The sequence below is a fragment of the Exserohilum turcica genome (assembly GCF_000359705.1).
Source record: "Exserohilum turcica Et28A unplaced genomic scaffold SETTUscaffold_13, whole genome shotgun sequence".
Taxonomy (NCBI): domain Eukaryota; kingdom Fungi; phylum Ascomycota; class Dothideomycetes; order Pleosporales; family Pleosporaceae; genus Exserohilum; species Exserohilum turcicum.
Window position 1 is genome coordinate 814,873 of NW_007359948.1, and position 23,604 is coordinate 838,476.

A 23,604-nucleotide genomic window follows, 5' to 3' on the forward strand; every position below is an offset into this window, starting at 1 on the left:
TGTATATTTCCTGCTTAGTGCTGTAACAAAGGAAAAGAATAAAATTAAATCAAGGAACTAAGAAGGAAGGAAGGAAGGAAGGAGACTAGAAACGAAAAAAAAAACAAGAACTAGCTTGGTTTCTTCCCCCCTGCAGTCAAGCATCAATATTTGTCTGCTTGCTTGCTTACTTGCTTGCTCCTACAGACTTGACTTGACTTGTCCATTCTACATTTTCGTCTTTCTTTCTTTCTTTCCTGCCTCTCCATTCACACGCTAATTAACGCCCCTCAACTCGGGCAGCTCGACCATGTCCCTCTGCATCTCCTTGCACAGGGCCAAAAACTCCCTCTTCTCCATCTCGGTTGCAAACTCAATTTTAGCCCCGGTAATCAGCTTGTCGGGTACTGTAGCGGTTGTGGCGCTGCTAGCGTCATGACTGCCCTTTCTACTGCCACCAGTACTATTACCACTCACGCTGCCAGCACTACTACTGCTCTGTTTTTTTTCTTTGCCCTTTGATTTGGATTTGAATTTTGCTTTTGCTGTTGTTGTTGATGATGATGTTGTTGTTGTTGATGTTGTTGTTGATGATGATGATGCTGCTGCTGCTGCTGCTGCTGATAATGATGCTGTTTCTGCGGACTCGGCTGCCGTATTGGTCGTCGCAGTATTAGTAGTAGTAGTAGAAGTGGAAGTATTAGTACTTTTAGAAGAAGAAGAAGAGATGCGCTCAATCGGCACACGTAACCCCTTAATCTTGACTGCTCTACTGCCCTCGTCTTTGACTCTGATCGGGTCCAGCGCAGAGTTGAGGTAGAAGGCGAGGTATCCGTTTCGAAAGTCGGCGGAGAAATGAATGAGGGCTATGACGGCGCCCGTGTCCGTGTCGTGCCAGATGCGCAGCGTCTCGAGGCCGCACATTTGCTCGGCGTAGGCAAACGATTTGGAGAGCCCGTGGTGCAGCCGCATTGTTTGTTCCGTGCGGAATGTCGCGAGCAGCGTGCGGCCCATGAGTTCATTTTGGAACAGTGCGGCTGCTGTGTTGGGGCCATGTCATGGTCAGTTTCCAAAGTGATATCAATGAGGCAGCCGGCTAGTCACAGGGGTATGGGTATGGGACATGGAACATGGGACATGGGACATGGGACATGGGACATGGGAAACTAACCCTGCGGCGTCTCAAATACATAATTGACCCAACTAGTCTTTGCAATCTGCGGCGGTCGCACTCCATATACGGTATCGTGGAATCGCAGCTCGCACGGCACGGTAATGGAGATTTTGGACGGCGAAAAGTAGCTCGCGTACGGAACGTACATGTGGCCGTCTTCCATGCGGAGCTCGACACGGGCCTGGTTGTCGTCGGCAAAAACCCAGATGGATGTGACTACGCGGACAAAGCGCGTCTCGTTGTCCGTCACACGCTTACGCACTACGGCGATGCGGCATGCATCGGCGACGTGCACCATTTCCACGTCCTGAGGATCGTCGCGGTTGATGCGATGCGAGTACTCGACGGCCTTACCGCGGCTGGTCAAAGTGGTCAGCTGAGTAAATCTCCAAAACAGTGCCCTTTTCTTGCCAGCACCAAAAGTGCAAAACACCCCTCCCCCAGTTCATGGCTCGCTTACACGTCACAGAGTATGGCCGAGTTGCGGAAAGCTTCTTTTCGAAATGCCGTGGTCTGACTCGTTGAGGTCAACATGCGGTCGGGGTCGTCAACTCCAACGTGTGAGGCAGTGTAAAGGCTAGACCTGCTGGGTCCCGCATGTGGGGAGGCGGTAGTCTCGGGTTCCTGCTGCTTTTCTAATACCATGCTCGGCAGTGAGAGGAGGGAGGAAGCGTAAGGGCTAGACCTGCTATGTTGCGCCTGTGGGGAGTGTGTTATCTCGGATACATGCTGATGTTCTGATACCGTGCCCGGGGGCGAGAGGAGTGAGGCATATACGTGGTCAGCTCTTCGACGTGGCTCCAAAGATGCAAAAGATGGTGATGATTTCTTCGTTGATGTCGAGTGTTGTCGACTAAGATGCGAATGTCCTGCTAATGACTGTGGGCTTTGGCCTACAACGGTACTCTGGCCAGCGTCCGAGGAGCTGTAGCTGCTGCTAGAGTAGCGCAGTGATGGATCCCTGTAGCTGGGTTCGGAGACGCTATTCCTAGAGGGCAGAAAGGTCCGTAAACGAGATGTATTCCCAGTTGGCGATAAGGATGTCGATGACACACTGGCCCCATCGGCTACAGACAACCTTGGCTCGTGAGGAATGCGAGGTAATGAGTACTTGGGATGATGCAGGGATTGAGAACCTTCCGGATCCGACGAGACTGTTCTCTGGGCCCCCTGAGGTGGTTCTTGAGAGCCCTGTAATCGCGCAGGATCCTTTGGTGGGACTGGTGGTGGTGTATTATGGTCTCCTGCTGTTATGTCCAGATCATGGACTATGCGATGTAGCTCATCCAGCTGCTGCTCAAGGCTGCAATCTGAATTGTTCATGCTGTCGATGCGTTCTGCCATTGGCATCACTACGCTTTGTAGGCGGGTTAGAGACTTGCTGCACAATGTTAGTCGCTGCGGTTTTTTTTAGATTGGTCTTACTGGCCTTTGCAGTGCTTGCATCAAAACAGTCACTGAGCTCGTATGCACCTGTAGCAGGTCTTTCAGGTTGTTGACGTCTCCGCCTTCGGTAGTCCACAGGATGGTCTCGTACTCGGCCAGCATCAAATCACTCCATGCTCGCTCAACGGCAAAACCGCCCACGGTTTTGTGCTTTCGAATGACCTGATATTGTTGGACCAAGGAATCCAGATCGTTGACTGTTCGCTCGCAAGACCCTATAATGATACCAATCCCAGCCTGTGTTTCCGCGTCGGCGCGCTGGAACGTGGCTCTTTCAGATTCGGCATCCAGCGCCTCTGCTAGCAACGTGAGCGCTTTTGCCAAACGGCTAACGCCGACTTCAATATATCGCAGATTGGGAGGAGCATTATTTTCGCACGCGACGAAAGTCTGGCCGATCCTCCAGGCTTTCTGGGACAACATCAGAATGTCCCCAATGCTGGGGACAGTCATGGCGGCGCGTGATTCGGGTCATGTACAGAAGACAGTAGCCAGGAGGGCGGACAGGAAACACGGAAGAGTGCGGAAAGAGTAGAAATATCAACAAACTGGCTCCAGGCGACTGAGGATATCTGGGGAAGGCTTGGGATATACCGTGGACAAGGGAGGCGTGGGGCCATGGAGCGAGAGTGCGCCGCCCAGTTCAGATCCGGCCCGAAGCCATGCGCTCGGGTCCAAGGCTCTGGTTCCATGACGGGATGCGCAGTGGAGGCCAGCGGGCGGAAATTCGATTATCAGATGTGGAAAAGCAGAGTAACATGGGGCGAAGGACTAAAGTAGGCGACCCCGGATCCCACGTGGGGCAGGTAGCGTGCCGCCATTGGCGTTTGTTTATTCCTTCCGCACAACGGCTCGTCAGCCCCGCACAGGTGCCAATACCTGTACAGCGCCTCTGCGCTCCACCAACAGGGTTGCGGCTACGCTTCGATGCTGCATCTCCAGCGATTCTGGCACGCACGATCAAAGCCCTGGTGTTCAGTGCAGGGAGTGGAGTGCAGTCTGGACTGGGCACCCCCACGACGCGGGCCATGCTGCAGGGTACCATTATTCTGTCTTAGATGCTGAGATATAATACAAGTCCGCTCCGCGTAGACTACCATCCGCCAAATGCGGGCCACTGTAGAGTAGAAAAGAGCAGAGGCCGCATGTACCTACACATGGTCCTGCCAGCCAAAGCGGCCGACGTCATCACACCCGAGATTCCATGTGCCTGAGGGTGTAGTATTGTACAAAAATCGCAAACGGTCGTTGGCATGTCATCGTTCGAGATTTACGCAAGGGGAGAGAAGAGACTGCAGCTGTTAGCAAACTGCCCACGAAGCACTAGTTGCAGAGTCAGGAACCCAAGACCCGGCAACATGCATCCAAGACTGCAGAGCCCATGAGCTGCAAGTCTGTATCCGCGGGGTTCGCTCAAAAAGCCCGAAAGAAAGCCGATTCGTTACGTCGTAGACTCAATTGAGCGAACCCCGCGGATACAGACTTGCAGCTCTGCGACTCAAACATGCTCTCTCCGCTCCTCATGCCAAATCGACGCCCAAAATTTCGTCCCACTGTCGTGCATGCCCAATCAACGCAAGAAAGTGACAAACTCACCGGATGAGAGAAGGCTTGGGCTCGCTTCGTGTGTATCCGAGGTATAGGATTAGAGGAAGGTAGCCGTAATGAATGGCGACGCGGGACACATCGATGATGCGCGCAATGCGCTCCTGGCAGACGGTCAGCATAGGTACTTGCATTGTGTATGTCTTTCCGGATCTTGACCAACCTTGGACTCTTCCGATAGCTGGTACATGATGGCTGTGCAGGCGGGTCGGGTGACGGAATTGGTGACGGCGGGCTTGGTGGGCGTGAATGCGATGATGCGCAAAGCTCAAAATCTTGGGGTCCATGCACGGGCCGGAGGTTTAGGCGGAAGTAACCATATGGAGACTAGCGCGCTACTGAACTCTGGAGCTCCAAGATCTTCGACCCATCTTCACTGCATCTCCAACACCCAACAGCAGTCATCGCGCCGTAACTGACCGAGTCGCATACCGATTGACATACAGCGATCCAAAATATCAATTCTGAATTTTTAAATCCAAAACCGCGCACCATGTCGGCTCCAAGCGCCCGTCACTGGTAGGTTGTTTTCATCGCGCATAATGAACACATGAACACACGCTGACTGCCATGCAGGGAGCAGAACAAGGAAGCCACCGTATATGTCGGAAACCTCCATGAGCGCGTTACACCCCGTATCCTCCACGAGCTGATGCTCAACACCGGTCGTGTGCGAAACGTTAACATGCCAGTCGATCGCGTCAACGGCCAGCACCAAAGTTTCGGCTTTGTTGAATTCCACACAGAAGCCGAAGCCGACTACGCCTCCAAGATTTTGAACAATGTCGCTCTCTACGGAAGTCGGATACGCGTTAACAAGGCATCCGCCGACAAGCAGAAGAATGTTGAAATCGGCGCGGAGCTGTTCGTGGGTAATCTCGACCCAGGCGTAGATGAAAAGACCCTGTACGACACATTCAGCCGATTCGGACCACTGGTGAATGCGCCAAAGGTTGCGCGCGACGAAATCACGACGGCATCCAAGGGCTACGGCTTCATATCCTACGGCGACTTCGAGTCCTCGGACGCGGCTATTGCCAGCATGCACAACCAGTACATCATGTCCAAACAGATCACAGTCCAGTATGCGTACAAGAAAGATGGAAAGGGCGAGCGCCATGGAGACGAAGCGGAGCGTATGCTTGCCAAACAAGCCAAGGCGCACGGAGTCGCACCCGCCGTGCAGCCCCTACCCGCACATCTCTTCCAGCTTCCTCCAGGCGCTGCCCCGAGTGGACCGGCCATGGGCGTAGATGGACGAGGCGTACCTGGAGCACCAAGCGGACCAGGAGGATATGGTCCACCCAGCGGCCCTCCTGGTTTTATCCCCAACGCACCCGCAGGCTATGGAAGGCCTCCCCCGGCCGCCCCTATTCCTGTTGGCCATCCCTCACTTCCACCTCCTCCGACTGGTTTGCCTGCTCGCCCACCAAGCGGTGCCCCGACAAACTTCCCTCCGCCTCCAGGGTTCAACGCTCCGCCACCAGGCTTTGGCCCTCCACCCGGATTCGGGGGTCCCCCCGGTTACGCCCAGGCGCCCAGATAGGTACGCGTTGTTTTGGTGCAAGAATAGGTATTATCACGCCATAGCTGAACAGAAAGGCGTCACGCGTTGGGCGTATTTGTTAGTAATGCTTCAAGGATGGGCTAGTCTCGTCAGCAAGCGTGGGCTGAAGCCCCCCACCACGAATGCAAGAAGGAAGTGGTCCCCGCGTCGTTTTAGACACTCCGACGCTGCAAGATTGTGTCACAAGTGGAGAGTAATGCGTTCAGTAAGTCAATTTTCACACGGAGAAACACAAAGATGTATTCGAGGAAAGCTGCAAACGTCAGCGGAAGAAGAGACAAAAGTAGGAAATGAAACAAGGCAGAGATACTGGACGTCCAAAACCACATGCGCAGACCCACGTACATCTGCTCATCCCAACCCAGATATAACCAGCCCATTCGAGGCAACAAATGAAAAAAAACAATGACCTGACAAACGAGACTTATGACAAAGGAGATGACAACGAGATGGTCTTGTGATGAATGGCCTGATTGCACGTCGGTTCCTGGCACTACGAGAAGCTGACAAACTTGGGATCGCGGGGTATTCCGTCGGCTCCAATGTTGTTCTTCTTGAACCTGTCCTGCATGTAGATTCTGCGCGCCTCGTCAAAGTCAACGCCCTGTCGCTTCATGATGCGCATGACCTCCTTCTTGCCCGCGTCGTCCAAGCCCTGGCGCGAGTCGCCGGCTTCTACGTTGCCGCTGAGGTCAAACGCCGATGACGAGAGGCCGGCTTCAATATCGTCACGGAAGGAAGTGGGCAGGCGCGAATAGATGGGCTCGGGGATGGGCAGGAGGTGGATCCAGCGATGGCGAGTAAAGTAAGCGGCTGTGGTGTGTTAGTGCTATGTAGTGAGCGGGGAAAAGGACGCAGCAGTACCTGTCGCGACGGCGAGGACAATGAAGCAGATGGAGTAGAAAAGGTACTCCATATTGGCGACGATGCTGGTGGCCTGGTGAAGGGGCTGTGGTGTATGCGACAAAGTGTACGCCGCAGTGCTCTGCGGACTTGGCTGGGACGGGTGCGAAGTGAGATTGGCGATGGGTCACAAAGGAAAGCGATGTGTAATGGACTACGAGCAGAATGGACTACCAGGGCGATGGGATGTGTAGACGCGGGGCCTTCACGTCAAAGGCAGATGCATAGGTGCGGATAGGCCGGACGGCGTGGATGGCTCGTTGTGTCGCGGAACTGGTCGACTCGGCTTTCACGGCCTAGGGCTGCGCCTCGCGCTCATGCGTCGTCACTTCCGCTGCCGCTCCGTGGCGTCGGCGTCTGCGTCGGCGTCTTCGTTGATCCATTCCCGAGACACGCACTAAGCGCATGCGGTAATGCAGACGAGGCCTCTCCCTTCAATATTGGCGAACTTTCAGAGACGACGTCCGTATCCACATTCCATACAGACACAATGGCCACCACCATCTCGCACGACCTTGCCTGGGAGATTACCAGTGAGTGAAGCATGGCCCACAGAAGCCACCGGGCGATTGGCGTTGACAAGCCGCAGAGGGACGCAGCTCCACGCTCGTCAAGAGGGCAAATGGCGTCCAGTTCTCGCGCGACCCTCTTAACCTGAGGAACATCTACAGCCGCAAGGTATGCTGCAGATGCTGCACTTTGGAGGGCGTTGGCTAACTGTGCGCAGAACGAGGGCTCGATCGCCAACAAGGTACAGCCACCACCAGCGCATCCGGCTGCGCCAAGCACGAATGCGGGATGAGAACAAGAAAGACAATGTTGACAATGCAAATCAGGCCATCGGTGTCATCCCCGGCAAGGAGGGCGGCGTCACCCTTCTCGTCAAGAAGGCCGACAAGCACCACCAGCCCGCGACCGCCATCCAGACCACCACCTTCGGCCCCAGCAAGTCCACCCGCAAGTACGTCTCCCCGAACCACTGCCCCGGGAGCGCGAACCTGGCGATACTGCAGAAGACGATAGGGATGTTCCGCTGACAGCCACAGGACCTACTCGGCCATTGTCAACTCGACCACCAAGCGCAACTACCGTCCGGACCTCCGCAAGGACGCCGTCGCCAGGGCCTCTGCCATCCGAAAGAGCCAGAAGCCCGTCAAGGCTGACAAGCCATCGAAGCCCAGAGGTGTCAAGGCCAAGGCCGCTGCTGCTGAGAAGGCATAGATTATGAGTGGCTGAAGAAATGTGCTGCATGCGAATTGGTTCGGAGTTCAACTTCATTCGGTTCATCAACTTCTGTGGGATTCGGGGGCTCATGATATGAATAGAACATGGGCTGCATGAAGGAACAACGCTAGGGTCTTCATAGCGAATTGACTCGGCGAGAAATGAATATGCTTCGAAAACCAAGCCTGGGAACCGTGTTGCAGTGGTCGTGGTACGGCTGGTGCTGATGTTTGTCTTGTTCTTCTAGTGCAGATGTGGACGTGAGCGTCAGATTGTGGCGCATCCCCGTCAGCCTGCGTACATTCAAATCAAGCAACCGATGCTGACTACTGACTGATTCTCATTCGTATTGTACATGTTTTTTTTTGGAGATTTCTGCATTGCATACTTACTTTACTTTTGAGCGCGTTACCTACCGCCATGACCACCAGCCTCCAACGAGATTTTAGTGTCGTTTTTTTCTTTTCTGTCCCGAAAACTGAACTCCCCCTCCCCCCCTCTCTCTCTCTCTCTCTCTCCCCGGAATAGAAGTTTAATTTCCCATGTGCACGGTACCTGTTTTTTTTTGGCTATTGACACGAAGAGTCTCCGAGACATCGAATGGCCTTGAACGGAAAAAAAAATCGGAACGCGGGAATAGCCATGACAGGGTCCCTTTTCATCAGGGAGAGGGTAGGGGGGAAGTATGTGCGTGGATGGCAATTTTGTTCTAGAATATATGTTTGCGCGCCGCCAGTTAAGAAAAAGAAAAGAAAAAAGAGAGAAGGTGTAGGGAGTCCGACAATATGTATGTATGTGTATATATATATGGATGTATGGATGTATGTATGTACGATTCAGCCCTAGTCTCGAGCAAATAATCAAGTTCCCAAATGCGGACAGGGACCAGATTCATTATAACATGGCTGGCTGGCTGACTGGCTGCCTGTCTGGCAGGCAGATGCAATCTAATATCCTTTGCAGCAGAAGAGACATGGCTATGATGCCGCTTGGGTTTTGCAATTGTAGAGTGTCAACTGCTTACTGGAAGGATTACTGTTTTTTCTTGTCGTTGCTTTGCCTTGCATTGCATTGGTGGAATGATGGGGGGAGGGGGGAGGGGACAAGGCATGAAACAGGTTTCAGTCTGGCTGTGTAATGTAGAGTATTAAGTTACGTAGCAAGAAACATTCGAGATACTACATACCACCTGTTCGAGTATCTAGTGTAGGACTTTCTCCAGAGTCTGGCTGGTGGTTGTGCAGAAGATGTGGGTTTGCGAGATGAGACGAGATGGGAGGGGCGGTATGACTCTGGATTCTCATTCTTCAAACGTCTTTTTTTTTCTTTCACTTGTTTCTATTCGTGATTCCGACGTGCTTGACGCAGTAGCGTACATGTTGATCAGACGCTGTAGAGCTATTTCCCAAAGCACAATGCAAGAATAAGGGGAAACGGCGACTCGGCAGCTGAGAATAGAACAAGGTTCGTTGGGTACTTGGTGTTGTGTGTTGTGTGTGTTGGATGACTTGCAAGGGCTCGGTTGTTGTTGCGCGAAAGGGGTCAAGGGCTTACTTGTGCGGGCGTTGTGTCGTGTGGTTACTAATAGTACATACATAACTTCTGGCAGGGCGGTTCTTCTCTGTGTTTCATGTCCAAAGTATTCCATGACTAAGAAGTTGATGGCTGAAACACGACGTGACCTGACATGCCAGATGTTGCCATGATGGGTGTTGTTGTGCGGCTAGTTTGGACAAGTTGGCTTGGTTTCCCCTTTGCCAACCTTTTTGGTTGATCTCCGTGCGTATATCGGCTGGACGGGGGCAGAGACTTTGCCTTGGCTGCCCGATTACTGGTGCGATTTCTTCCAGCTTGAACGTGCTTCTCTGGGCAGTGTTCTGCTTCTTCATCGTGAGTGTGCATGGGTTGCGGCCTACACCTTTGGGCTAAGGCGCGCTTTCCAACGTCATCGGATACGGATATGCAAGGACGTGTGGCTCGGCAGGCGGCTATTTGGTCGTGTCCCGATATAGCGCTACGGCGGCAAGATTCAAGCATTCAGCCCGGATTTCATGATCTTCAGTTCGGCAATCCTTCCTCGAGCATCTCTTCCCGCGCCTAACCACCGTCCGTGTCAGGCGGTGCAGAGGAGCCGTAGTATCTTCGCGAGTATCGACCAATGCGGGAACTACTGTGGCCTTTTTTTCCCCGCTTTTCGAAATGCCTGTCGTTTCCTGAGGCTGGCAGCGCTCGAGCAAGCAGCGCTCGGCAGCTGCACAAAAAGCAAAGTGCCGGTGCGATTGGCTGTGCTCTACAGACTTTTGCGTGTCCATGACTCTGGCGCCGTGGAAAGCCTGTTTGAAAGCTCAGTGGTGTTTATAAGGCCCTACTGAGTGGGGGCTATGATGCAGGTGGACGAGGAGCGCGGAGAGGGGCGCTGGAGGAGCCCGTGTGCGCGCACCGAGCAGCTTGGCGCGTCGATGGCTGTAGGGAGGGGCAGCGTGTGCAGTGGCAGTAGTTGTGATGATGATGATGCTGATGATGCTGCTGATGATGCTGATGATGCTGCTGATGATGATGATGATGATGATGATGGAGAGGAGGGAGGGGGCTAACCGAATAACCGGTACGGCTACGGGCCGCGGGGGGCGTGGCCCCTAGTTAGCCCAACGTCGTCCACGCACTGCACTGCTCCCACGGCGAATAAGCGCCCTCGATGCACTCTCCCAGTCCCGCTCTCAACGGCGACGGCGCTGTCCTCGATATAGCCTGCTGCGGCAGTCCGGCACCCCGTCTTTCTTTTGCCTCGCCAGCTGGCATGGGGGGCGCCCGCGCGCGGCACGGCGTATGCACATGGCCCTCGACCAGCGACTCTTCGGCCCCAGACCGGCGAAAGCAGCGAACAGGGATGGGCTGGGGACATCCAAGGCCCGTCTCACCATGCCATTAATCATGCTCTTACTTGCCGGGCGGTATCGTCGCACGGCACTGAATGGCACGTATCTGGCCGGTCAAACGCGGCCGCAGCGTCGCAGAGGCGCTACTCAGCCCTTCACCGTTAGACGAGCTGGCTGCTGCACCCGCCCTGTACGCGGGCCGCTCGACACGCCGCCATTGGCCCTACAGACGCCCTCTGCAGCCGTCGACCTTTCTTCCTGATTAACCGCCTGCCTCTCACCGATAGCCAGCTAGTGTCTCGCTGCAGTGCCTGTCTTGTGGGCATGCTGTTGGGCCCACCGCTATTCCCCTGGAGCGCTGAAGGAAGCTCGTCTATCGACCCTACACCTGCCCTTGGCCATACCCACCCCAGCCGTTACCACCAGAACCCTCTCCGGCATGTCGTGGACTCTGGTCGACTTCAGCTGTGTCCGCTACTCGCCAGTCGAGGGCACGCATTACTTCTACGACCCCGCCCACCCCTCGTCGATTCAGTTTCTGTTGTCTGGCCGCTGGGAGCCGTGGGATGTAAGCTACGTCAAGTAGTACGTCGTCCATCCTCCAACACTGGCCGAGCCTGTCCATGCTAACATGGCGTAGCAAGGCCCAAGACGCGGATATCCGTCGCGTTGCCCACGAGGCCGAGACGCGCCTGCTTCGGGATCCCTACTCCAAATACACTCCTTGGCCCTCTCCGCCTCCTTCGGCAGGCCCGCCGTCGTTTGTTCCTCGACATGCTCACTCGCAGTCTCTGCCAGCCGCAATTAAGCCTCCCATCGCCGACCTGATCACTCCTTCACCGTCTTCCGTGGCCGAGCGTATCATTTCCACCTCGCCCCGCGACCACAGTACGCCTTCGGCAGCAACTCCTGCCACTTCTTATGCCTCTCCGTATGGAACTCAGTCTGCAGTGCCCAATGGCGTCATCCACGCGCCCGTCGGCCCCCCCAAATCCATAGAGGCAGCCGCCTCGATGAACAGTGTCCATGCGGGCCATGCCAATGGCCACCCGTCGCCGCCATATCATACCAGCATGCCCAGCGACCCCGCACTTCAGCCGCCGTTATCAAAACCAGTAGTGCCAGCACAGCCCATTCTTTCACGCACCAGGGAAACTAAGATCTTGCTCTCGATTGACGGCGACGGCATCAGAGGCTTGTCCGCCCTGCTTTTGGTCGAATCACTCGTCAATGCAATTTGTGTCAAGGTTGGGCAGCGCTTGGACAGCCATCAGATCTTCGACTTGACTGGTGGAAGCTCTCTCGGAGGCGTGATAGCCATTATGCTGTGCAGGCTCCGGATGCAAGCCCACCGAGCTAGAGAAGCTTACAAGCAAATCGCAAAAGAGGTGTTTGCGAACAAGAGAGACTACTTCAAGTACCTCGACCCTCACGCACAAGTGCGAAACGTCGACGACAGCGCGCTGGAGAGCGCCATCAAGGGCGTCGTGCAACAGGAGCTGGGCAGCCCCGATGAAATCCTGCTCGATGGACGACCAGACTCGGGCGATGTGTGAGTACAACGCAAAACTCTGGGCAGCCACACCTAACCCTGCGCACAGTTTCGCCATTACAACCCAAATGGACATTGGTGAGTAATGGATTCACGGCTTCTTCCGTGAGGTGGTCATGCTGACGGCAAGCTAGGTACCAATCGAGCGGCCCTGATACGATCATATCAAACACGGCGCATCACCGGCCCAGACCTGGAGCCTGACATGCCCATCTGGCAGACGATGAAAGCCACGTCGGCGGCACCACGATATGTACAATCGGAGCAGGGCGTGCCACAGCGCTTTGTCATTGAAAAAGGCCTTGTAGACCACGGAACTACCAAGAACAATCCCGTCCGCGACATCCTATACGAATGCCGGAAGCTGTTTCGGTACGCTAACGATATGATGATCATCGTGTCCGTGGGCACGGGTGTCGGCCTTGATAGAAGCCGCGAAATCCCCGAGATGGCGAATAGTGTTGAAGATCGCAAGGCCGAAGCAAGGGGTTGGGGCGAAAAATTTGAAACCGACCACGCTGCGCTTATGGAGCGGAACTGGATGAAGTACTTCAGGTTCGACGTAACGGGCTTGGAGGACGTGCCCCTTGAAGAGTGGAAACACGAGGACCTCATCAAGGAGAAGACGTCGGCTTACCTGGCACAGCCAGAAGTGGGCCAGCGATTCTATGCCTGTGTTGATGCGATCGCGACGTTGCTGTTGGGCCCACAGGGCCGATAGCACGACGTGGCGATGATCGGGTAGTGGAGAGGGGATGGTGGAGCCACACACCAGACCCCATGTTCTGACTTGCAGTAGTAGCTAGAGCTTGCGTTGAGCCATCTAATCATCTTGTACATTACAGAAGCTAACGCTTGCATGTAGTCGGGCCAAGCATTTTGTCGCGTGTTCGCGAACAAGCGCCAGTGGGCCGCGGACCGTGTTTGCGGGGCCCCAAAGGCTAACGCAAAGGACCCCGACATTCACTCTGCCATGGATGACCTCACAGTTTGCGGCACTGTGTGCTGTGTCACACACAATGCGGTGCTGAACCGCGGAAACACGATCTATCCTCTACCCACGCCAGCTACCCTTCTCCGCCATGTGCAGCAACAGGGACAACGCCAATGACGCCATGCTTCATCCTGCCTTGGCCCACCACGCGCATTCCCCAGACGTGGGAAATGCAGCGCATGTTTCTTGCCATAGGTCGATGTACGCTTGTTTCCAACAAGATCATCCATGCTTGTCTTGGCTGTGTATAGACACAAGCCCTTAGCTTAAGACAACAAGCCTTAGATTGGCGGAGCAAGTTTACCCTTGGCAAGCCCTCCGCCTTTGACATCACAGGCAGGGGCAACACGGGTAGCCTGGCATATGTATTGAGGGAGATGAGGATGTAGAGGCACAGCTGCTAGGAAAATAGAGAGTGGTTAATTATATCCCTTTCCCTCTTTATATTTGATCTTCTACCACTTGGACTGGACCTTCCACATCCTCCACACAACCTTCTTTGCATTCAATTTGGAAAATGTCGATCGTAGAAAACGGCAAGGCTACGGCTGTGCCCGACACTGAGCGTAGCCCTCATTACGGCCAGGGCGAAGAGCTGGGCCAAGACAAGACGGATCGAATCATCAAGGACGAAAAGGTTGAGCTTCAAGACAGCGATGCTTGGGATAAGCTTGGATATTCTTTTTCCTACTTGGCGCAACTGGTGAGTTGAGCTTATCCTCTACTTCGTCGAATTACCCCCCTAAACAAAAGAAACCCCTCAATCTGATAATACAGCAAACGAATAGGCAAATCCTCATCGTAGTCTTCCTCATCCAAACCACAATCAATCAAACACAAACGCATCCATGTACTCACACGCCACTCACTGCCCTACTTACCACAGCATCATCATCACGTCAGCAAGCAAGCAGGTCGCCCGCGTGTGCCGCAAGCCTTATTCCTCATCGCACACGGCGTCGGATGCGAGCTCTGGCGGCTCCAGGATCTGGAGAAGTACGGGCGCTGGCACATCCGGCAATTGAGCTTTGTTCCTCATCAATCTCGGGTAAATCCCCTGCGCGCTGTCCAGGAACTATGTACTTACGCTAAGTACCTATCTATGTACTTTGTGTTCCGCACGCTGGGCCGGCCTGTCTACGGCCGGCGGCTCACTCACGCTCGGGGGTGCTTAGCCGACATGTGAGAGGGGGATGCGCAGGAATTTGCCGTGGCGGTTTTTTTTGGTGGCTGTCGTCGGTTGGGGGGGGGGGGGGAGGGTCTGTTGTGGGCACCATTCTCGGCGCTTTCATCGAGCGGCACAGGTCTGGCGAATGGCATCTTCTGGGTCCAGCTTATCCATTAATGGATTCGTTCAGCTCGTTCATTTAATGGGTAACTCCGAGGCCAGAGCGACGGTCCTGCTGGGCCGCAAGACGGGTGAGGATTCGAGTGTCTATGGGCCGGATGAGATTCGTGGTGGCTATCGAGTCTTGCTGAGGCATGTTGGTACAATCTTTTGGAGGTATGTTGTCTATTGACTTGTGTGACTGCGTGAATGGGGGTACTGATATAGTTTTGCAGACGCTTCTACATATTCTTCACCGAGCCCATTGTGCTATGGCTCTCGCTACTCAGCGGCTTCAGCGACGCTCTCATCTTCACCTTCCTCGAGTCCTTCGGCCCCGTCTACGAGCAATGGGGTTTCGGCATCGTGGGCACAGGCCTGGCTTTTCCTGCCTATCCTGCTCAACTACTTTGTCGCCTACGCCTCGTACATGCCGTCGATTATCAAGTTCCGCAAGCAGCACCGCGAGCGTCCTGGCCCCGTTCCCCTCCCCCGAAGCAGCACGACTCTGGTGGCTGCTGTTTCTCGCGCCGCTGGAAACCATTGTGCCTGTTTGGCTTCGCGTGGACGTTGCTGGGACCCTACTATGGGATCCTGTGGATTGCGCCCATGATTTTCTCCGCCATGATGGGCATTGCTAACGTGAGTCCCGATTACCTTTTTTCTCACCCTTTCAAGCATTCCTGTTGATATATATGTAAGATCTTGCAGTACGCAACCTGCCAGTCCTCAATTTACTACCAAACTGCCGCCTACGGGCCCTACGCCTCGTCCGTAACAGGCGGCAACGACCTTGCCCGCAAATGCCCTGGGTTGGCATTGATTGCATCGCTGTAGAGCCGCTTTTCGGCTTCTACCTCTTGTATCTGGAGCTCTTGGGCGGAGGCTTCCCGTCCTTGCGCCATGAATACCATTGCTAGGTTGGCTTTGCTGCGTAGCGTGGAGACACGCTCGTCGCTGAATAGTCGCCTCCTCGTTTGCATGAATTGCACGCCTAGGTCTTCGGCCTCCTCATACCGTGCGTCGCTGTACAGAGCCACGGCACATTTCGAAGCAAGATCCAGTGTCTCGCCCTCGTCGTCCGTCGGGCTGTGTGCCACGGCGTACCGAGCGTGTGGCAGCAGTCGTCTCCATTTGCTTTAATTGCTATAATCATCGCTTAGGAATACAGAATTAAGCGTTTGAATAGCTCTCCCAGTCTATTGCTTAATTTGTCCCTGCACCTACAGTTGGTTGTGTAGGGCCTAATAGACTAGTCGGTGAAGATCTAGCGTAGAATCAGCGGGTCGCCTAGTAACGAGGGCATACTTGTTAAGTACCCCAATAGCATCTTCTCTTGCTCGCGTCGAGGGAGCCTCTCAAATACCAAGGGATATATCTTTCTAATCTACACATATTGTAAAGAAAAGATAGTCTACCGCAAGCGGACTGGTATGCAGGACTTGAACAACAAACAAAGGCAATATAGCTACTACAGAGAGTTTTGCACGAAACTTACTAACTCCAGCCTTCAAGCAAGTCGCTGCTGTGCTGACGAGCTGTTTTTTTTTGTGCGCGGCTAGTTGTGAGCAATATCCTTGCACTATAACACAGCTAGCGTTTATATACGCTAAGGCTTGCATAATCGCTAAACAAAGATACTATAGCTCTCCTAGCAAGTGCTTGGCTCCCTGCTACTTAGTCTCTAGGAATAGCTATGCTAGGCGGATTTCTAGCATCTTAAGCGCCAGGTCTAGTGTCAGCTCTCGCAAAGCTATGACGCCCTGTGAAGCAAGCGCCTTGGCTATGTTATGGTTTGTTGTGGTGAATATAACAGAATATAGCTTGAACTGCGGTAGAAAGTTAGCCAAGTATGTGGCTTCTATTATAGAAAGACTACTATATCGTAGAGTTATGTGCTCTATATTATTATAGATAAACAAACACTGTCGTGCATTCATTTCTGCTCCACATTGCTGCATAATGCGCTCCATGTCTGTATAGTCATCATCCTAGCCTAGGACACCAAGCTTCTGCGCTATACCTGGATATGATTAGTAGAGACTGTCCTTGCCACTCGCATCGATCTAGACGACTAAGCAGCTCTTGATATTCTGCTTTGTCCTATGTGCGACTTCAAGTGCAAGCTGCGATTTGCCTATTCCTCTAGAGCTAACAATAGCTAGTATCATTAAGTTCTAATAGTTGCTAGAAAGCTTTACTTCTAGCTTAGCAAGCTACAACTCTTAGCCTACAAAGCAGTGGTTCTACGAGAAGAAGATGATTAACGGTGCGTTGACACTCGCATCTACTTCAGCCAGCACTCTTCTTTGTGCGCTCTCTAGTCCTTCGCTATATACTAAGGGTATAGAGACGCCAAGAATTCCAAGCAGACAGTAAAAAAAACGTCTTTCTTTTCTATTATTGCCTAATGTCTGGCCTATCGTCTTCTTTTAGAGATAGTAAAGTCATCCAGAGGACAATTCTGCAGTGCTGCGAGCGGGATCCCTGTAAAACCGTGTATAAGCTAGTCGAGCGATGTTTTGTCGCCTACTTACGTGTTCGCTGTCCTTGGCAAGAAAAGAATTCAACTAACACTAGAGCGATAAGCTTTTAAAGCATCCAGCCGCGAGTGAACCATACGCTTGCACGGAAAGACGCCCTCAGTCAGTGCGCCGGGGCACCCCTGTCGCAGTACATGTCGATACGTCTGATAGAAAGACGTAGCCTCGCGTTAAATTCTTGTACCTCTGGAATATCGAATTGACGGCCTTGAAGCGCTCACGCAGATTCCATTTATCAATACAGCATGTGTCGATCCAGACGTACAACAGTCCATCCTAGACTGCTTGTTCAGCGCAGAACACAAACTTTCGCTAAGCAGCCTTCTTGTCTAAATTGTATACTCTGCTCGCTACTTAGGTCTTCGAGGAGAATTTCCGAGTCGCTCCATCTACGCGATAGAATGGCATACATAGGTGCGGCATCGTCTTGCCGCCAAAATACGTGGGACATGAGCTTTCCTTGCGCGTCAAAGTGAAGAAGCTGTACTATTGTATTTTTTGAGTGGAGAAAACTACCATCGTGATGGATTCAAGAGGGTAGAGAGAGGGTTTATACCGCCTTTTTCATTTCTTTTCGTAAAGACAGGCTTCGAGGCAGTGCATGCGATCAAGCTGAGTCCCTTGCGCCACCCCGTCTCACGACCTGGGAGGGGGGCTGTCTGAAAACTCACGTGCCAGACGAGGACACCACAAGGAGCCCTTTTTGGTGGCACATTTCAGCTTCCTCTTCTGCGTCTGTCCTGTCGATATCGGATTCTGACATTTGTAGTCCTCCGTTTTGCTAAAAAAAAAGATGAGATACGAGCATTCGATCAGGCTGTCTTGGTGTTTCCTGTTCAATTTGCACAGTTTGTGTGTATCTAGAAGGCCCCAGGAGAAGAAGGGCGCATGACCCATCCATAAGATCACATGATCCGAGCCCTGTGATGATTCCAGTCAGTGGGGTATAGTATTTGTCCCACCGCCATCCTCGCATCCTGCCACCTTACTTGCACTGAGGAAATGCACTTGCCATTTTTGACAGATTGTCGAACAAACAGTACGTCAATGACACTTTTTTTCAATCCGCGAGAAGAAGGAGTCTTTTGCACGCAGGGGTGTGTGTGTATATGTGTATGTGGGGGGGGGGTATATCATATCATATCTATCCATCTATAGATCCATCTACTTACATGCATATGCCAAAATCTAAACCAACCAACCAACCGCAATCTCGGCCCAGTAAGTATTCTAACAACAACAACAAATATCCGTCTTTTGCGCGTGTGTATGTATGTCTATATACGGACATGGTCAACACAGTCTAACCCACCCTATCTAATGAAAAAGACAAAGAGAAAAAAACCACCCGCTAGAGATGCACAGAAAAAAAACAAAAGACCACAACTCTCGCTATGCGGACAAAAAACTTTTTTTAGGGGGGAGACGCTGGAAAAGAACAGGAATAGAAACAAGCTGGGGTATACCATCTGCACAATCTGGTTCCAAGCCAGATTATATATACAGCCAACATACACACTCACATCTTCTCACCTCTCACCTCAGACTACCCCAGACAAAGCAGATTGGTGCCAAGCGGCATGGTGCTCGCGGCGGGCGTGAGCATGAGCTCCCACCAGCCATCTTGGCGTGTGCAATTGGGATCCTGGTCAGCCAGCCAGGTCCGGATTCCCGCGATGCGTCTCAGGACGGCGGTAAGTCTATCCCTGTTTCCCTCGCGGGCGAGGCCCTCACGGCGGCACAGCCTCTCTCGCTTGTCCTCGGTGGTGGTGACGGCTGCGACGAAGAAGGGCCAGATGGGATAGATGGCGGTGTACAGGGGTCCATGGACGGGCAGCGAGCGCAGCGCAGCGTAGAGTTTATCCGCGAGCGCGATGATGAATGGGTCGAAGCGTGTGAATCTGGTAGAGTATCCATGTGATTTGACGAAATCGGGATTGAGTGTCAAAGAAAAAAAAGGGGAGGGGAAGGGGAAGGGGAAGGGGAATAGATTACGAAGAAGATTACACACATACCCGTAGATGCGACAGCGCAGATGAATCAACGCCGCAATCCTAAACGTCTCAGCCGTGGAAGCCAGAATCTGTTTCTCGGGGCCCTCCGTCTCCGAAATCCACTGCTGTGTATTCTGGATCTGGGACTCGAGCAGCTGTGCATGCATGAGCCTATTGAGGCGATTTGGGTTCGAGGCCTGGCCCGTGATATTGGAAATGTAGAACAGGATTTGGGGGGAGACACCCAGAATGCCGCAGATACGCAGGGGCTCCGGGGGCGGAAGTCCGTCGAGCCAGTTCCGCGTTTCAAAGGCGTGGTGCCTTGTGCTTTGCAGGTCGTCGATGGACTGGGCGGTGCGGGCGAGGATGACCTATGCGCGGATGAAGAGGGCTGGGTCGGAATGCGGGTTTATGGCGCGGGAGGGAGCGGCGTCGAGGATGTGGGCGTGGCACGACCAGCAGACGGGGGAGTCGTCGAGATGCAGCATCCCGTGGTGCATGAGGAGCATGCTGGTTGCCAGTGCGCCGTCGTAGTGAGTCCCGTCGCGGAGCTGGGCTGCCAGTGCTTCCAGTGCCTGCGTGGAGTAGTACAGCTCTGCTCTGTGGTAGAAATCTCGGTGCTTGGGAACAAGATCGCTGAGATACGAGGCAGACAGGCTGAGGAGGGCGTATCGCGTGCTGAGACAGACCTCGGACACCTGCACGAGAGAAGTGTAGGAATTGGACTGTATGGCAACCGTCATGCTAGGACAGATTCCATTGATGTAGAAATCTCGAAGGATGCGCTCCATGTTTTCACTCGACCGAGGGCCGTCTGGTGTATGCTGCATCAGGCCTGGAAGACTGGCTTCCTGTGAAAAGTCGCTGTCTTGCGAGTGCATAGATCGCGTCGGGCTACACGAGCTTACTCGAAGATTCTCTATACTCATCATAGGCGAATCGACTGGTTGAGTTAGTGCTCTGTCTCTTGGCTTGTCTGTCATCTGGGGGGAGACGGCTCACCTTGTGCGCTGGTGAGATCACTTAGCTCGCTAAGGAAATCCTGACACGCATCCACTTTTGACTTCTGGATGTGGCGGATACGCTGGAGGACGAGTGCGTTGAATTCCTTGTCCTGGACCAGTGATGTGTAGAGCGGCTGTTGTTGGAGCGAAGCTTTGAATTTTTCAAACTGTGTGCTGTTGAGCTCGCCCAGCCGCCAGTACAGCTGCCCCAGCACCTCGAGCGACACCACACTTGGGCCTTCACTGGTCATCCACTGCCGCACGAGCAGCAAGCTTCTTCTGCTGTTCCTCTGGGTGCATTCGGTGGGGAGGTCGACCACGCGGCCGAGCAGTCTGTCGATGTGAGTGCAGTCCAGACTGCCTAGACTTGGCAACATGGAAATGTGCTGGAGAGCATCGTTGGCCGCCTCGAGAGCCTTTGTGAGTCGTCTATCAGAATTCATGGCTAAGGGAGTCCAGAGGGTTATACTGATGTGGAGAACCAGAACCTTAAGTGTGAGAAGCGGGTGGGGACCGGCACAAATATTTATGGGTGTGAGTGCAGCACGAATTTGGATAGGTCCACGTTTCAGATGCGCACTGGCTCAGCAATGTACAAGATGCTATCTGCTCCATAAAGAGAGGCAAGACTGTGCCCCTGATTGGCCCAGAGCGAATGAGCTTCCCTGCGTACAGATAGCAAGGGCTAAAAAGAGTAAAAACGAGGGCGGCGCGGGAGGCCCCGTGCCATGTCAAGTATCAAGGGCTACCTGGCCGTTTCCCACGTGGCCCGTCAATAAAAATAAATGATGGCTAGACGGCGAATCCAGACGTCTGACTCGTTTGCCAGGTCGGTCAAAAAGCCGGCCTCTGCCCTAAACCTCCCGATATAGATTTCGCGGAGAAGTTGCCTGGCACCATCGCCAACAAAGCACAGTGCTGAGCAAATCTTGACGCCACAATCTTCCAGAACGTCAGCGTGAATAGGCGTGCTATGAATGGATCATAAGCACGGGAACGCTTAGAGGGGATAGCCATGCAAAGGCAATAAGGCATCAAGCCACGCTTACTTAAGCGGCGAATATGAGGCGCGGCCTCTGCAACCAGGTCGGCCTTCTTGCCCGCCGGAAACGGCGAAAGATGCGAAGCCGAGGTGGTTTTTTCTTGTTGACGTGGAACAAAGGAGGGGGCTCCAAAGAATGGAGGAGACGGGCAGGCCGGGCTCAAAGGGTGAAAGCGCATCATTTCCGTGCCCATCGGTCGCTTGTCCGTCTTACTTCTGGTGCACTTGTCTAGACGTGCGTGCCACATGCCAAAATGTCTCTAGCTTATTGTACACCGGAAATTTACACCCCCGAACCGCTCTGTTGGAACATACGCGCTGTGTGTCGGGTAATAAGATCTGACTACAGATCCTCCCTTGTAAAGCTATGCCCAGTCTGGAAACCCTTTGCGCCATGCTGGGCCCGCCCGCAGGTGAACCCCAGGTTTGGAATGTGGACGGGTAATGCCGGTCCTGGAGATGAGGTGCAGAGACATGCATGGAGAACTTGAGGGATTTACAAAGTTAATTCAAAGAGAATTGTAAAACATTCCAAAAGCTGCGTATACGAGTAAGAGGGTATCTACACTACCAAAATATCCATTTTTAGCAACAAATGTGCTTTTCCGTCATAAACCAGACGTTAGTCCTTAGGCTCGGTTGAAGTCGCTACTCCCCCGCATCCTGAAACCAGTGCTAATCCTCTCAATCGGAGTTTGTCTCCCTGTCCTGTCCATGCTCAACCTATCGGCAATGGTGCTTTGACCGTTCAAGCCCGCCGAAACCCTTACCCCAGACTTGTCTCTGCTTCGTCCGGTACTGCGACTCGCAACGGGAAGTAACGTGCCTCCGTCATTCCATCGGGCTGCACGAGCACTGCTGAGGTAGCTCTCAATGCTGCGTCTGCCGTCAGGCCGATATGCTGTGCTTCGTCCGCGGCTTAGGGCTTCCTCAATGGTACGCGTGTCGGCTGCGTCTCCGTAGTCGAACTTCTCAATACCCGTGTAGGGATCGGTGAAATTGTCGTCCTGGTGGGCTTTCTTGGACCGGACCCTGTGTTCGCGGAACCTGCGTTTGAGCTCGCGGAAGAAATCGCCAATGGCGTCGAAAGAAAGAGCAATAGCGATGAAGGGTATGGAAATGGCAAAGCCAATGCCGAACATGTATTTGAGCACAAGAGATAGCGGAAGCGAGGACTGATCGCTACCAGGATTATGTGGGAATTCTTTGATGTTGATGGTGAATATTGCGGCGATGAACGAGAGAGGGAGGAAGATGATTGTGACAATGGTGAACACCATGATCGTCTGGCTCTGGCGCGCAGTGCCAGCAGCTTGATCGCGAGCGAAGCGTGCTTCAAAAGCGTTGGCGTGCTTTTGCTTAAGGTCGAGCAGGTCGGTAATGGATTCGTAAATGCGTTTGGCCTGCTTATCCATGCGTTCAAGATCTTTGATGTGGGTGTCGATTGTCTTGAGCAAGTCTCTAAACCGTTTCTTGAGCTCCTGTTGACTCTTGTGCTCTTCGCGGTATATGTCTGTGATGCTGATTTCCATGTCTGGAAGCACGTTGCGCTGGTCTTCTAGTACCTTCGTAATCATGTTCAATTCATCGCGAATGTCCTTGATCTCAGCCAAAAGGTCTGTCTCTGCACCAATGTCGAGTAGCTTGTCGACAAACAGCGGAGCGTGAGCAGGTGTACGGTCGCTATTATCGTATTCGAATTCTTCTTCGCGTATGGGAGGGTCGGTCAAAGTGTGTGCGTGGTTGTGATGTGGCGTATGACGACGACTGAGATGCTCTCTCTGTCTTCCCTCCGCCTCAAGATGGCGCGAAAAGCGGTTCGGCCGACGATGATGCTGTAACCATGCTGATGCTTGCGCCGAAGCCGTGTTAAACTCCTTAAACAAAAATGTTTCCATCTCGGTTGCATCGCCTATGCTTGCCTCGAACATGTCAAGGAACTGGTAGTCCTCATCGCCGGTACGGTGACGATCAAAGACACCACTGCACCTTGCGGCGATGACCAAGGCCAGATCGTACACACTGCGTACCGGGTCTCTGGCCTTGCTATTGATGTCTTCAATGATGCCGTCGAGAACGTTGAGCGGGTCGTTGCGAGGCTGTTGCCAACGCTGAGGGAATGCGGTTACAATAAGGTCTTTCCCTAGCGTCCACATCCACAATTGATCGACCATGAAGATCTTCGGGTCCACATGCTGAGGGTCGTTGGCCTTGCACTGATACCGATAAACAACTTGGTCACAGTCACGTGACTGTGTATCGATGTTGTGGTAGAAGAACTGGTCTAGCGTTCGCCGTACATGCAGTGAGATTTGGGATGAAGTCAAATGAGCCCGCAGCAGCATTTCATCATAAGTCTTTGCGCGCGGAGGCG

The 23,604-nt window shown here is 53.3% G+C and overlaps 10 protein-coding genes across 10 annotated transcripts; 4 read left to right on the plus strand and 6 right to left on the minus strand.

Annotated features, from left to right (window-relative positions):
- Positions 1-255: 255 nt before the first annotated feature.
- SETTUDRAFT_159693 (uncharacterized protein) lies at positions 256-3,052 on the minus strand (the record flags this gene model as incomplete). Its single annotated transcript, XM_008024915.1, has 4 exons — positions 256-1,019; positions 1,151-1,512; positions 1,614-2,534; positions 2,589-3,052. 4 exons carry the CDS (start codon positions 3,050-3,052, stop codon positions 256-258), a joined length of 2,511 nt encoding a protein of 836 aa, XP_008023106.1.
- Positions 3,053-3,593: 541 nt separating this feature from the next.
- SETTUDRAFT_167819 (uncharacterized protein) lies at positions 3,594-4,426 on the minus strand. The gene is made up of 3 exons (XM_008024916.1): positions 4,368-4,426; positions 4,196-4,308; positions 3,594-3,891 (listed from the first exon to the last, which is right to left on the minus strand). The coding sequence occupies exons 1-3, from the start codon at positions 4,392-4,394 to the stop codon at positions 3,870-3,872; spliced, it is 162 nt and encodes a 53-aa protein (XP_008023107.1). The 5' UTR covers positions 4,395-4,426; the 3' UTR covers positions 3,594-3,869.
- A 271-nt stretch (positions 4,427-4,697) lies between these two features.
- Positions 4,698-5,750, plus strand: SETTUDRAFT_37810 (uncharacterized protein; the record flags this gene model as incomplete). The annotated part of the gene is made up of 2 exons (XM_008024728.1): positions 4,698-4,723; positions 4,781-5,750. 2 exons carry the CDS (start codon positions 4,698-4,700, stop codon positions 5,748-5,750), a joined length of 996 nt encoding a protein of 331 aa, XP_008022919.1.
- Positions 5,751-6,264: 514 nt separating this feature from the next.
- SETTUDRAFT_26523 (uncharacterized protein) lies at positions 6,265-6,687 on the minus strand (the record flags this gene model as incomplete). The annotated part of the gene is made up of 2 exons (XM_008024683.1): positions 6,265-6,584; positions 6,636-6,687. The coding sequence occupies 2 exons, from the start codon at positions 6,685-6,687 to the stop codon at positions 6,265-6,267; spliced, it is 372 nt and encodes a 123-aa protein (XP_008022874.1).
- Positions 6,688-7,148: 461 nt separating this feature from the next.
- SETTUDRAFT_167821 (uncharacterized protein) lies at positions 7,149-8,214 on the plus strand. Its single transcript, XM_008024917.1, has 5 exons — positions 7,149-7,207; positions 7,264-7,352; positions 7,402-7,425; positions 7,511-7,635; positions 7,721-8,214. The coding sequence occupies exons 1-5, from the start codon at positions 7,165-7,167 to the stop codon at positions 7,893-7,895; spliced, it is 456 nt and encodes a 151-aa protein (XP_008023108.1). The 5' UTR covers positions 7,149-7,164; the 3' UTR covers positions 7,896-8,214.
- Positions 8,215-9,612: 1,398 nt separating this feature from the next.
- SETTUDRAFT_167822 (uncharacterized protein) lies at positions 9,613-10,247 on the minus strand. Its single transcript, XM_008024918.1, has one exon. The coding sequence runs from the start codon at positions 10,208-10,210 to the stop codon at positions 9,887-9,889; it is 324 nt and encodes a 107-aa protein (XP_008023109.1). The 5' UTR covers positions 10,211-10,247; the 3' UTR covers positions 9,613-9,886.
- A 966-nt stretch (positions 10,248-11,213) lies between these two features.
- Positions 11,214-13,253, plus strand: SETTUDRAFT_127933 (uncharacterized protein; the record flags this gene model as incomplete). Its single annotated transcript, XM_008024919.1, has 4 exons — positions 11,214-11,359; positions 11,415-12,326; positions 12,376-12,404; positions 12,461-13,253. The coding sequence occupies 4 exons, from the start codon at positions 11,214-11,216 to the stop codon at positions 13,045-13,047; spliced, it is 1,674 nt and encodes a 557-aa protein (XP_008023110.1). The 3' UTR covers positions 13,048-13,253.
- A 584-nt stretch (positions 13,254-13,837) lies between these two features.
- On the plus strand, positions 13,838-15,484 carry SETTUDRAFT_26526 (uncharacterized protein; the record flags this gene model as incomplete). Its single annotated transcript, XM_008024684.1, has 4 exons — positions 13,838-14,023; positions 14,679-14,824; positions 14,884-15,289; positions 15,350-15,484. 4 exons carry the CDS (start codon positions 13,838-13,840, stop codon positions 15,482-15,484), a joined length of 873 nt encoding a protein of 290 aa, XP_008022875.1.
- A 1,805-nt stretch (positions 15,485-17,289) lies between these two features.
- SETTUDRAFT_105147 (uncharacterized protein) lies at positions 17,290-17,466 on the minus strand (the record flags this gene model as incomplete). The annotated part of the gene is made up of 1 exon (XM_008024920.1): positions 17,290-17,466. A coding segment is annotated over one exon (177 nt), but the record flags the coding sequence as incomplete, so codon positions are not given.
- A 1,270-nt stretch (positions 17,467-18,736) lies between these two features.
- SETTUDRAFT_26527 (uncharacterized protein) lies at positions 18,737-20,631 on the minus strand (the record flags this gene model as incomplete). Its single annotated transcript, XM_008024685.1, has 4 exons — positions 18,737-19,091; positions 19,206-19,555; positions 19,649-20,127; positions 20,187-20,631. 4 exons carry the CDS (start codon positions 20,629-20,631, stop codon positions 18,737-18,739), a joined length of 1,629 nt encoding a protein of 542 aa, XP_008022876.1.
- Between the last annotated feature and the right edge of the window lie 2,973 nt (positions 20,632-23,604).